Raw genomic sequence first — 12,377 nt, 5'->3', positions numbered from 1 at the left:
TTCGAAGCAGCAATCCACGCTCTAAGCTCATCCACTTTATTCACTACACTCCTGGCATTAAAATAGACACATCTCAGACCTTCAGCCTGAGCACTTCCCTTCTCCATCACTCGTCTAACCTCCCTCTTACCCTGTCTACATTCCTTATCTATTTGCGAGCTAACCTCCTCACTCTCAGTCCCCTCATTTCGATTCCCTCCCCCCAACCTTTCTAGTTTAAAGTCTCTCCAGTAGCCTTAGCCAACCTTCCCGCCAGGATATTGGTCCCCCTGGGATTCAAGTGCCACCCGTCTTTTTTAAACAGGTCACACCTGCCCCTAAAGAGGTCCCAATGATCCAAGTACCCAAATCCTTGTCCCTTGCTCCAGTCCCTCAGCCACGCATTCATTCTCCACCGATTCCTGTTCTCACTCTCCCGCGGCACAGGCAGCAATCCCAAGATTACTACCTTTGCATTCCTCTTTCTCAGCTGTCTACCTAACTCCCTATATTCTCTTTTCATGACCCCTTCCGTCTTCCTACCTATGTCAGCAGTACCTATATGCATCACGACCTTCGGCTCCTCTCCCTCCCCCTTCAGGATTTCTGGGACTCGACCAGAGACATCCCGGACCCCTGCACCAGGGAGGCAAACCACCATCCGAGAGTCCCGTCTGTGTCCGCAAAAACGCCTATCTGACCCCCTCACCGTAGAGTCCCCAATTAGCACTACCCTCCTTTCCTTACCCTTTTGCACTACTGGGCCAGGCTCAGCTCCAGAGACACTGCCACCGCTGCTTCCCCCAGGTGGGCTGTCCTCCCCAGTAGTACTCAGACAGGAGTACTTATTATTAAGGGGCACATCCACCGGGGTGCTCACCATCAACCGAGCTTTCTCCTTCCTCACTGTTACCCAGTTACCCTCCTCCCGTGGTCCCGGTGTGACCACCTGCCGATAGCTCCTGTCAATGACCTCCTCACTATCCCTAACCCGGCGAAGGTCCTCGAGCTGCAATTCCAGTTCCCTAACATGGTCCCTTAGGAACCGCAGCTCAACACACCCAGCACAGATATGGTCGTCCGGGAGGCTAGGAGCCTCCAGGACCTCCCACATCCTACATTGGGAACAACATACTGGCCTCACACTCATAATTGCCCTTTTAAACACACAGGGAAAAAAAAAGTGAATGAAAATTTTAAACTTACCTTTCCTCCTCCTGTTTTCTCCAAAGCCCTGCTCTCACTGGGTCTTTTTTTTTAGGTTAGAGGAGGAGGGAGGGTGGGATACTCTACAAGTGTAGAGTATCGGGATTCCTCTCTGTTCCAATTTATTGGGGAAAAAAAAATCTCTCCCAGACCTCCCTGCGCGACCACTTCCGGGTTTAGATATTTAAAAAAAAACCCGCGAAAAAGTAAGTTAAAAAATAAAAGCGCTTACCCGCAGCACTCCTCTCGCGAATCTCTCCCTCTCTGCTGTACTTCCAAGAAGCAATGAGAATACATAAAAATATAGAAGATAGGAGCAGGAGGTGGCCATTTGAGCCAGCTCTGCCGTTCATCACGATCATGGCTGATCATCCAATTCAATAGCTTAATCCTGCTTTCTCCCCATAATCTTTGATTCCATTCGCTCCAAGTGCTATATTCAGCCGCCTCAATGTCTTGGCATCAACTACTTCCTGTGGTAATGAATTCCAGTTAATACCTTCCAAATATTTCATAACAAGTTATAGAAAATGCTAAATCATTCATATATTAATAGAACTGTCATCAACTTCAAATGGTGAGAACAAAAGAGATATTGACACTTTGGTCACAGAGGGAGCGCACGGCTCTCACAGTCAATGTTGTGAGCTATCAGCACGCACCTCACCTCACTTGTCTTCCTTTACATGCACATCACTTCAGTCACACCGGTAGGAAAAAAACTATGTGGATGGGAATCAGTGGAATGTGGCAACCCTGCACATGGGCAACGGTCAACAAAGTGTCTCATGGGGACGCACTCAGAAGCCAGAAGGTGCCGCATGTGGCGCCCCCCCCTCCCCCCCTGCAGCCCCCCTCCCCCCCGCACCCCCCCCCCCCCCCCCCCCTCGCCACTGTTTGCCCACCACTGCCTTAACTGCTGACAGACCCAGTTACTGCAATGTTGCTGTAGTCTGATACTTAACACACCCAGGAGGCAACTATCCAGGTACACCCCAAATCCTGGGGTAACTCTTTACAGTGCTGCCCAACTCTTCGGACTGTGATGTCCAGAACGAATATCTACAACTCTCTTTTTTGCTGCCAAACCCAGAACCCCCACCAAACTAATGCCCAACTTTCTGACTACCCCGCTAGTATTTTGTAAATATAAAACAACAACACTGCCATCAAGCATGTTGTAGGGTTCACCAGAGCTCTTTCTAAAATAGCAATTGTCTGGTACATCTTGCTTACCATGTTCCTGGACTTCAAGAAAGGTAAAAGGTAATAATTAAGTTTAACAAAAAAGTAGCGGAACATTTGACACTTGTAGAATTTGCTTCCCAAACGTGTGTAATAATCATGGACCATGTTACAGCAAAAGTACAGCTTGGTTTATTCAGACATTATAATCCATTGGGCCTTACGTGGCCAGCTCCTTGAACAAACAACAAAATAGCCCCACTCCTTTGTTCTTTCCACATAGTTCTGCAATTGTCTTTTTTTCCTAGTATTTATTTAATTCCCTTTTGAAAGTTCCTTTCAGATCAGAACTCGCTCTGTTTCTTTTTAAACTTCTCAATTGTTTTAAATCTGTGTCCACTGCTTATTGATTTTCCTGTATGTGGCTTCAGTTTCTCCTCGTTTACTGTTCTTGAAACCTTTCAGAATGATTTTGATTTGACTTATTATTGTCACATGTATTAGTATACAGTGAAAAGTGTTGTTTCTTGCACGCTATACAGACAAAGCATACCGTTCATAGAGAAGGAAACAAGAGAGTGCAGAATGTAGTGTTACAGTCACAGCTAGGGTGTAGAGAAAGATCAACTTAATATATATTGGGGGAAGCAGTGGCCTAGTGGTATTATCACTAGAATACTAATCCAGAAACTCAGCTAATGTTCTGAGGACCCGGGTTTTTAAAATTTTTAAAAATCTGGAGTTAAGAATCTACTGATGACCACGAAACCATTGTTGATTGTCGGAAAAACCCATCTGGTTCACTAATGTCCTTTAGGGAAGGAAATCTGCCATCCTTACTGGTCTGGTCCACATGTGACTCCAGAGCCACAGCAATGTGGTTGACTCTCAACTACCTTCGGGCAACTGGAGATGGGAAATAAATGCTGGCCAGCCAGTGATGCCCATGTCCCATAAATGAATAAAAAAAAATAAGGTATGTCTATTCAAAAGTCTGATGGCAGCAGGGAAGAAGCTGTTCTGGAGTTGGTTAGTACGTGTCCTCAGACTTTTGTATCTTTTACCCGTCGGAAGAAGATGGAAGAGAGAATGTCCGGGGTGCGTGGGGTCTTTAATAATGCTGGCTGTTTTGCCGAGGTAGCGGAAAGTGTAGACAGAGTCATTGGATGGGAGGCTGGTTTGCGTGATATATTTGTTACCAGATATGGTTAATATTTGGTAACAGATATATATTTGTTACCAAATATTAACCATATTAAAGAAGCTTTTTTTTCCAATTTACAGCAATCAACTTGGCAACTCAAAAAATGCACATCTGATGTCCAGCCACCATGTTCCACAGCGCTTCAGTTAAAATGAGTATTGAAAGCAGTCATTTAAAAACAAGGTCCCATCAAGAATTCATGGCTCTCCGTTCATGACCTTTCGTAGTTTCTTGCCAGACTCCTCTGTTAAATTCTCCCCTTTAACCTTCTCGGCTTCAGGTTATTTTTTGTTTTTTCAAAAAAAAAAGCTTTTCCTGTCCTCTTTGTTCGTGTCACTTTTCTTTTTGTAAAAATCGACTGTTTCAAACATCACGCGCAGGCGACAGAATTAAAATGGCAGGTAAAAGCAAGACATGGCGGATGCTGGAAATCTGCAATGAACTGAAACAGCAGTTTGGTGTAACTGCTGAAACTGGCCCTGCCAGCAAACTGAATTAATATAAAGAATCGACTGTCCCACTGTAAGACCTCGAGGTTAACAAACGTCTCTGCTGATGTGTTAATTCAACCCATTGACCCCCCAGTTAGGCTCACTGATTATTTCCAGTCACTGGCTGGGTCCTTGCCATTTAAATCATTATTTTTTTTGTGCGTTGTTGCAATCAACGAAACCAATAAAAACAAAATGCACAGAACCAAATCTATTGAAATGAATAGGTGTGTGTCAGATTGGAGGTGTTTGACACGCATTGTCGAGGCTTGACAGGATGTGATATTGTCATTTATTGGAAAAATTAAACCACCGACTGACATCAGGTGCATGAGTCAATAATGAAGAGGGTAAATGAGCCACGTAGCCTCAAATTTGTAAGGGCGATATGTAATTGCTTGCAAATGCTCTCTGTCTCTGAAGTGAACAGTATTGCTACAGTACCAAAGCAAAATACAGCAAGCACTGCAAATCAGAATTTCTAATGGAAAACGCAGGGATGCTGAGTAGGACATGCAGCATTTGTGGAGCGGGGGCGTGGGATGGGGGCGTGGGGCGGGGGAGAGGGAGGGGGCAGAGGAAAGGGTGGGAGAGGGGAAGAGGGAGGGAGAGAGAGAGGGGAGGAGGAGAGGACAAGAGGCAGAGAGGGAAGGAGAAAGAGGGGAGGGGAGAGAGGTTGGGAGAGAGTGAGGAAGGGGCATGGAGGGAAAGGGAGGAAGAGGGAGGGGAGAGAGACGGTTACCATTTCACTGCTCCCAGTGAAATTTGTAAAATTTGTTTCTCAAACATGTAAAAATCATAAGGAATAGAAGCAGAGTAGGGCTTAAAGTTTAAAAGTTTTAAAAAGTTTATTAGTCACAAGTAGGCTTACATTAGCACTGCAACGAAGTTACTGTGAAAATCCCCTAGTCACCACACTCCGGTGCCTGTTAGGGTACACTGAGGGAGAATTTAACATGGCCAATGCACCCTAACCAGCACATCTTTCTGACGGTGGGAGGAAACCGGAGCACCCGGAGGAAACCCATGCAGACAAGGGGGAGAACCTGCAGACTCTGCACAGACAGTGACCCAAGCAGAGAATCGCACCCGTGTCCCTGACACTGTGAGGCAGCTGTGCTAACCGCTGTGCCACCGTGCTGCCCCTTTTGACCCCTCGAGCCTGCTCCGCCATTCTGTACAGTCATGATCTGACTGTGGCCTTCCCTCCACTTTCCTGCCTGCTGCCCCCATAATCCTTGACTTCTTCATCGATCCTAATCTAACTCGGCCTTGAACATACTCAATACCCCAGCCTCCACTGCTCTCTCTGGAAGAGAATTACAAAGATTGATGAGCTAAGTGAAGAAATTCCTCTTCTGTATTAAAAGGGAATCCCCTTATATTTAAACTCTGCCCCTTAGTTTTAGATTCATCCCTGAGAGGAAATGTCTACCCTGGCAATCCCCCTCAGAATCTTTTATGTTTCAATAAGATCACCTCTCATTCTTCTAAACTTCAAAGGCCCAACATGCTCAACCTTTCCTCAGAAGACAACCCCTTCATCCCGGGAATCAAACTAGTGAATCTTCTCTGAACAGCTTCCAATGCAGATATGTCCCTCCTTACGAGATCAAAATGGTCCAGTTCTGCGTCCAGTTCTGGTCGCCACACTACCAGAAGGACATGGAGGCTTTAGAGAGAGTGCAGAGGAGGTTTACCAGGATGTTGCCTGGTATGGAGGGGCTTAGTTATGAGGAGAGATTGGGTAAACTGGGGTTGTTCTCACTGGAAAGACGGAGGATGAGGGGAGACCTAATAGAGGTGTATAAAATTATGAAAGGCATAGACAGGGTGAACGGTGGGAAGCTTTTTCCCAGGTCGGTGGTGACGTTCACGAGGGGTCATAGGTTCAAGGTGAGGCTTAACACGGATATCAGAAGGACGTATTTTACACAGAGGGTGGTGGGGGCCTGGAATGCGTTGCCGGGCAAGGTGGTGGAGGCGGGCACACTGGGAACGTTTAAGACTTATCTAGACAGCTATATGAACGGAGTGGGAATGGAGGGATACAAAAGAATGGTCTTGTTTGGACCAGGGAGCGGCGCGGGCTTGGAGGGCCGAAGGGCCTGTTCCTGTGCTGTATTGTTCTTTGTTCTTGTCTTTGTTTTTTTGTTGGTACACAGCACAACACATTGGCCTCACTAATGCCTGTACAGTTGTAGCAAGACTTCTCTACTTTTATATAAGCATTGAAATAAAAGCAAAATATTTCAGATGCTGGAATCTGAAACAGAAACAGAAAATGTTGGAAAACTCAGTCGGTCTGGCAACATCTGTGGTGAGAGAAGAGTTAACAGTTCGGGGGGGATTTTCCCAAAGAGTTTCTAAGTGTCATAAAAGTGTGAAAATGGTCTTTTGGGCGAGCTCAGCACTGCAATCTTCCAGCACTCTGTCAATTTGTTTGCACTTGTAGAGTGGGCAGGGGGAGGCAAAATAAGTTGATGAAGCCAGCTTCAGAGCGCTCGGGTGCCGTTGTGCAGTGTGCCCTGATCGAGAATCATGGAATCCCTACAATGCAGAAGGAGGCCATTCAGCCCATTGAGTCTATATCAACCACAATCCCACCCAGGCCCTATTCCCGTAACCCCATATATTTACCCTGATAATCCCCTGACACTAGGACCAATTTAACTTGGCCAATCAACCTAACCCGCACATCTTTGAACTTTGATCTGACAATGAACCGGGAGACCTACTCCCCGCCCCCACCTTAGTCATCGGCGGCATTGATACCCCCATACTAACGGGCTGCTGGCACCGGGGCATCAGGACCTGCCCAATGTGTCCCCTAGCAGATCCCGGACAAGCACCCCCCCCCCCCCCCCCCCACCCCCGCACGACCCCTTCCCTTGAAGAGCTCTCCCCACACCCCCCCTTGCACGACCACTCCGCCTTGCATAGCTCCCCACTTGCGTAGCCACTCCCCCCTCCCCCCCACATATCCCCCCCCATCATAGCCTCACCACCCACCACCACTCGTGTAGGGATTGTTGGTTTCCTGAAGTCAGTTGCAACAAGGATTGCTTTTTGGGGGAAAATTCAGGCTTTGGTTTGTTTGACCAGGCCACCCACTCACTCAATCCCAACCCAAGAGGCAGATGTCCAGGGAACTCTGTACATATTGAGGAGGTGTCTGTCCGCTTGATGCTAATGACCCCATCAATGGGGTTAAAGGTCTTGGGTGGATTAGTGGGAAGAAATACCTGCCCTTTGCGTTTCCAGCTTTTATTCTCTGCAAGGTTTACAATCATTGTTTCCTTCAATAAAGATGACTCCGACCTTCTTGGGTTGGGTTAGGTAAAATAGTCAAAACAAAATAGTGAAGTTAATAGTATCTGTTCTCAGAACCATCTAGTAATATGCACATGGATTTTAGTATGCTGTGTCATTGTAAACATTTCCTGATAAGATACGATCTAATGTATATTTTTCCTTTCCGGTTGCCATTGCAAAAGGTTTCACAATCAGCAAGGTCTTGCACACGTTGGAAGTACTGGACCGTCACTGCTTTGACAGATCTGATTCCAGCAACTCCCTAGATAGCCTGTACCACAAGATCTTTGGGTCAAGCCAGAGCAAGGACAGCCAAGAGGTGAGTCGTAGTGGTGTGATATACATAGAGTCATAGAGGTTTACAACATGGAAACAGGCCCTTCGGCCCAACTTGTCCATGCTGTCCTTTTTTTAAAAACCCCTAAGCTCGTCCCAATTGCCCGCATTTGGCCCATATCCCCCTCTATCCATCTTACCCATGTAACTGTATAAATGCTTTTCAAAGACAAAATTGTACCCACCTCTACTACTGCCTCTGGCAGCTTGTTCCAGACACTCGCCACCCTCTGTGTGAAAAAATTGCCCCTCTGAATCCTTTTGTATCGCTCCCCTCTCACCTTAAACCTATGCCCTCTAGTTTTAGACTCCTCTACCTTTGGGGAAAGATATTGACTATCCAGCTGATCTATGCCCCTCATTATTTTATAGACCTCTATAAGGTCACCCCTCAGCCTCCTATGCTCCTGAGAAGAAAGTCCCTTGTATCCATTACACAGCAATTGTGCCAAGGGCCTATTTTATGTAAGAACATGTGTGGCATTTAAGGACATTGCTGATTCAATGTAATTAATGCAAGTTGATATAGAAAAAGCTGAGGTAACAGATGTTTTGGAGGAAAACAAAGAAATGGGAAAATCCACTCATTGCAAAGATGTGAAATGGTGTGGATAAATGGGAGCTCTTGTGATTTAAATACCTCATTCCCTGAAAGCACAAGTAATGATAGAAAAAAGCCATAAAAGGACCTTTTGATTATTTTTGAGTACAGGGATAAAGAAGTGTGATGACGTTCTAAAAGATAATATAAACAATCATACAGATAATACAGAACCTGAATATTGCTGAGAAGAGAGACATGTTGCCGAAGCTTTTCATTTTGCACTCATCAGGACGAACGCAAGAATGCCAAATTTCAAATGATCACAGCAATTTATACTACAAGGGAAAAGGGGTGCTGATTGGTTGGCAAATCAACTCTGATTGGTTGAAATGTTGTCATGGAGAAAGCATATAGGCCCCCTGGGTAATTCAAAATGATACAAGACTTGAACAATATTCCTTTTGTTTGCAGAATACAGGTCCCTGTTTATGAATGTATGTCGCTTTCCAACCAATGCAAATGAGCCACATTATGAGCTCGACTGGTTATCTTAAGTTGGTTGTTAGTGTAGCAATCAGCACACTCCAGGTTGTTCAGCAAATGCTGCCCAATTGCAAAATCACATCTAACAGTAGATGTTTTGGTTTTTGTGAGCCTGGCTCGTTGAGTACAGTCTGCACCATATCTATTGCAAATGACCGTAGAAACATGCCGTTTGATTTGATCAGCCAATCGTTGAGACTTATGGTTTATGTGCGTGGCATCGCATTTAAATCAATGACACGCCATCGCTCGATTGTGTGGCAGGCGGAATGACTTTTCGGAAAAGTGAGATCCTAAACGAATATTTCTCATCTGTATTTACTGTTGAGAAAAGCATGGGTGTTGGGGAACTTGGGGAAAATAGTGATGTCTTGAGGAGTGTACATATTACAGAGAAGGAGGTGCTGGAAGTTTTAAAGCGCATCAAGATAGATAAATCCCCGGGGCCTGATGAAGTGTATCCCAGGACATTGTGGGAGGCTAGGGAGGAAATTGCGGGTCCGCTAGCCGAGATATTTGAATCATCAATGGTCACGGGTGAGGTGCCTGAAGATTGGAGAGTGGCAAATGTTGTGCCTTTATTTAAAAATGGCTGCAGGGAAAAACCTGGGAACTACAGGCCAGTGAGCCTCACATCTGTGGTGGGTAAATTGTTGGAAGGTATTTTGAGACACAGAATCTACAGGCATTTAGAGATGCGAGGACTGATTAGGGACAGTCAGCATGGCTTTGTGAGTGGAAAATCATGTCTCACAAATTTGATTGAGTTTTTTGAAGGGGTAACCAAGAAGGTAGATGAGGGCAGTGCAGTTGATGTTGTCTACATGGACTTTAGCAAAGCTTTTGACAAGGTACCGCATGGTAGGTTGTTGCATCAAGTTAAATCTCACAGGATCCAGGGTGAGGTGTCTAAATGGATACAAAATTGACTTCTTGACAGAAGCTGGAGGGTGGTTGTAGAGAGTTCTTTTTCAAACTGGAGGCCTGTGACCAGCGGTGTGCCTCAGGGATCAGTGCTGGGTCCACTGTTATTTGTCATTTATATTAATGATTTGGATGAGAATATAGGAGGCATGGTTAGTAAGTTTTCAGATGACACTAAGATTGGTGGCATAATGGACAGTGAAGAAAGTTATCTCCAATTGCAATGGGATCTTGATCAATTGGGCCAGTGGGCTGACGAATGGCAGATGGAGTTTAATTTAGACAAATGCGAGGTGATGCATTTTGGTAGATTGAACCAGGGCAACTTACTCAGTTAATGGTAGGGCGCTGGGGACAGTTACAGAACAAAGAGATCTAGGGGTACATGTTCATAGCTGCTTGAAAGTGGAGTCACAGGTGGACAGAGTGGTGAAGAAGACATTCGGCATGCTTGGTTTCATCGGTCAGAACATTGAATACAGGAGTTGGAATGTCTTGTTGAAGTTGTACAAGACATTGGTAAGGCCACACTTGGAATACGATGTACAGTTCTGGTCACCCTTTGATAGAAAGGATATTATTAAACTAGAAAGGGTGCAGAAAAGATTTACTAGGATGCTACCGGGACTTGATGGATTGAGTTATAAGGAGAGGCTGGATAGACAGGGACTTTTTTCTCTGGAGCATAGGAGGCTGAGGGGTGATCTTATAGAGGTCTATAAAATAATGAGGGGCACAGATCAGCTGTATAGTCAATATCTTTTCCCAAAGGTAGGGGAGTCTAAAATTAGAGGGCATAGGGTTTAAGATGAGAGGGAAGAGATACAAAAGTGTCCAGAGGGGCATTTTTTTCACACAGAGGGTGGTGTGTGTCTGGAACAAGCTGCCAAAGGTAGTAGTAGAGGCGGGTACAATTTTGTCTTTTAAAAAGCATTTAGATAGTTACATGGATAAGATGGGTACAGAGGGATATGGGCCAAATGTGGATAATTGGGATTAGTTTATGGGTTTTAAAAAAAAGGGTGGCATGGACAAGTTGGGCCGAAGGGCCTGTTTCCATGCTGTAAACCTCTATGACGCTATGAATGATGGTAAGAAGTCTAACAACACCAGGTTAAAGTCCAACAGGTTTATTTGGTAGCAAAAGCCACGAGCTTTCGGAACGCTGTTCCTTCGTCAGGTGGGTGGGAGTTCTGATCACAAACAGGGCACAAAGACACAAACTCAATTTACATGAATAATGATTGGAATGTGAGTCTTTACAGCTAATCAAGTCTTAAAGGTACAGACAATGTGAGTGGAGAGAGCATTAGGCACCGGTTAAAAAGATGTATATTGTTTCCAGACAGGAAAGTTAGTGAGATTTTGCAAGTCCAAGCAAGTCATGGGGGTTACAGATAGTGTGACATGAACCCAAGATCCCGGTTGAGGCCGTCCTCGTGTGCGGAGCTTGGCTATCAGTCTCTGCTCAGCAATTCTGCGTTGTCGTGTGTCGTGAAGGCCGCCTTGGAGAACGCTTACCTGAAGATCAGAGGCTGAATGCCCGTGATCGCTTAAGTGCTCCCCCACAGGAAGAGAACAGTCTTGCCTGGTGATTGTCGAGCGGCGTTCATTCATCCGTCATCTATGAATGACAGCAGCATCCTCAAGAGTAGAAAATGCCACTCGCATTGTCACTGCGTAGCCTCAGCGTGAAAAGACTTGCTTAACCTATTGTTCAAATTTTGGGATGACGGGAGTGGTATTTGATAAGCTGATGTAAGAATGCAAGCTCTTTCTTGAAAAAATGTCACCAGACATCCCAATGCATTCTGTTTGCAGCAGCCAGAACCCCACCTTCAGTGGAAAATGAGTGAATGGGGACTATGTAAACCACTGCACAAAATAATGGCCAGATTTGAAATGGCAACTTTCTGTCTTAAAGGTGAGCATGTTCGACTGAACTAAGCTCACATAAAGGCCATGGCACAGAAATGTGGCGGACTGTGAAGATCACAGTCAAATAGCATGGAAGGAGGCCATTTGGCCCATTGTGCCTATGCTGGCCCATTAGTTCCTGTACCCCACTCTTACCCCATAGCCTTGGGCATGAATAGCTTATAATCTTACCTCTTATTCTGTTGAATCTGAACCTATCTCTCACTGTTTCATTTTTCCTTGATGAATATCTATGTTTTAAAGCAGGGCAACTTAATTTGCAGAAATCTTTTCTCATTCAGGTTCTAACTTCCTGGCTCCTCCCATTTCCATTAAAATAAAATCTAATTCCATATTTGCCAGTTAGAACTAAGAACAGTACAGCACAGGAACAGGCCCTTCGATCCTCCAAGCCTGCGCCAATCATGGTGCCTGCTTAAACTAAAACCGTATGCACTTAGGGAGTCTGTATCCTTCCATTCCCATCCTATTTATGCATCCGTCTAGATGCTCCTTAAATGCCACTATCGTACCAGCTCCCACCACCTCCCTGGGCAGCGCATTCTAGACATTCACCACCCTCTGTGTAAAAAAAAAACTTGCATCGCACATCTCCTCTAAACTTTTCCCCATGTCCCTTAAACCTATGTCCCCTAGAACTTGACTTTTCTACCCTAAGAAAGAGATCTGACTATCTACTCTGTCCATGCCACTCATAATCTTGTAAACCTCT

General features: G+C 45.3%; 1 protein-coding gene across 1 annotated transcript in view; it reads left to right on the top strand.

The window, feature by feature from the left end:
- LOC144487108 (mediator of RNA polymerase II transcription subunit 12-like protein) overlaps positions 1 to 12,377 on the top strand; it is a 596,823-nt gene that overhangs the window by 123,326 nt on the left and 461,120 nt on the right. The window contains 1 exon segment of the mRNA XM_078205170.1: positions 7,563 to 7,699. Within this exon segment, the coding sequence (XP_078061296.1) occupies positions 7,563 to 7,699 (137 nt within the window).

This window comes from Mustelus asterias, chromosome 3, assembly GCF_964213995.1.
Source record: "Mustelus asterias chromosome 3, sMusAst1.hap1.1, whole genome shotgun sequence".
Classification (NCBI taxonomy): Eukaryota; Metazoa; Chordata; class Chondrichthyes; order Carcharhiniformes; family Triakidae; genus Mustelus; species Mustelus asterias.
The sequence above is the reverse complement of the archived record's forward strand: the minus strand, read 5'-3'. Positions and strand labels throughout refer to the sequence as shown.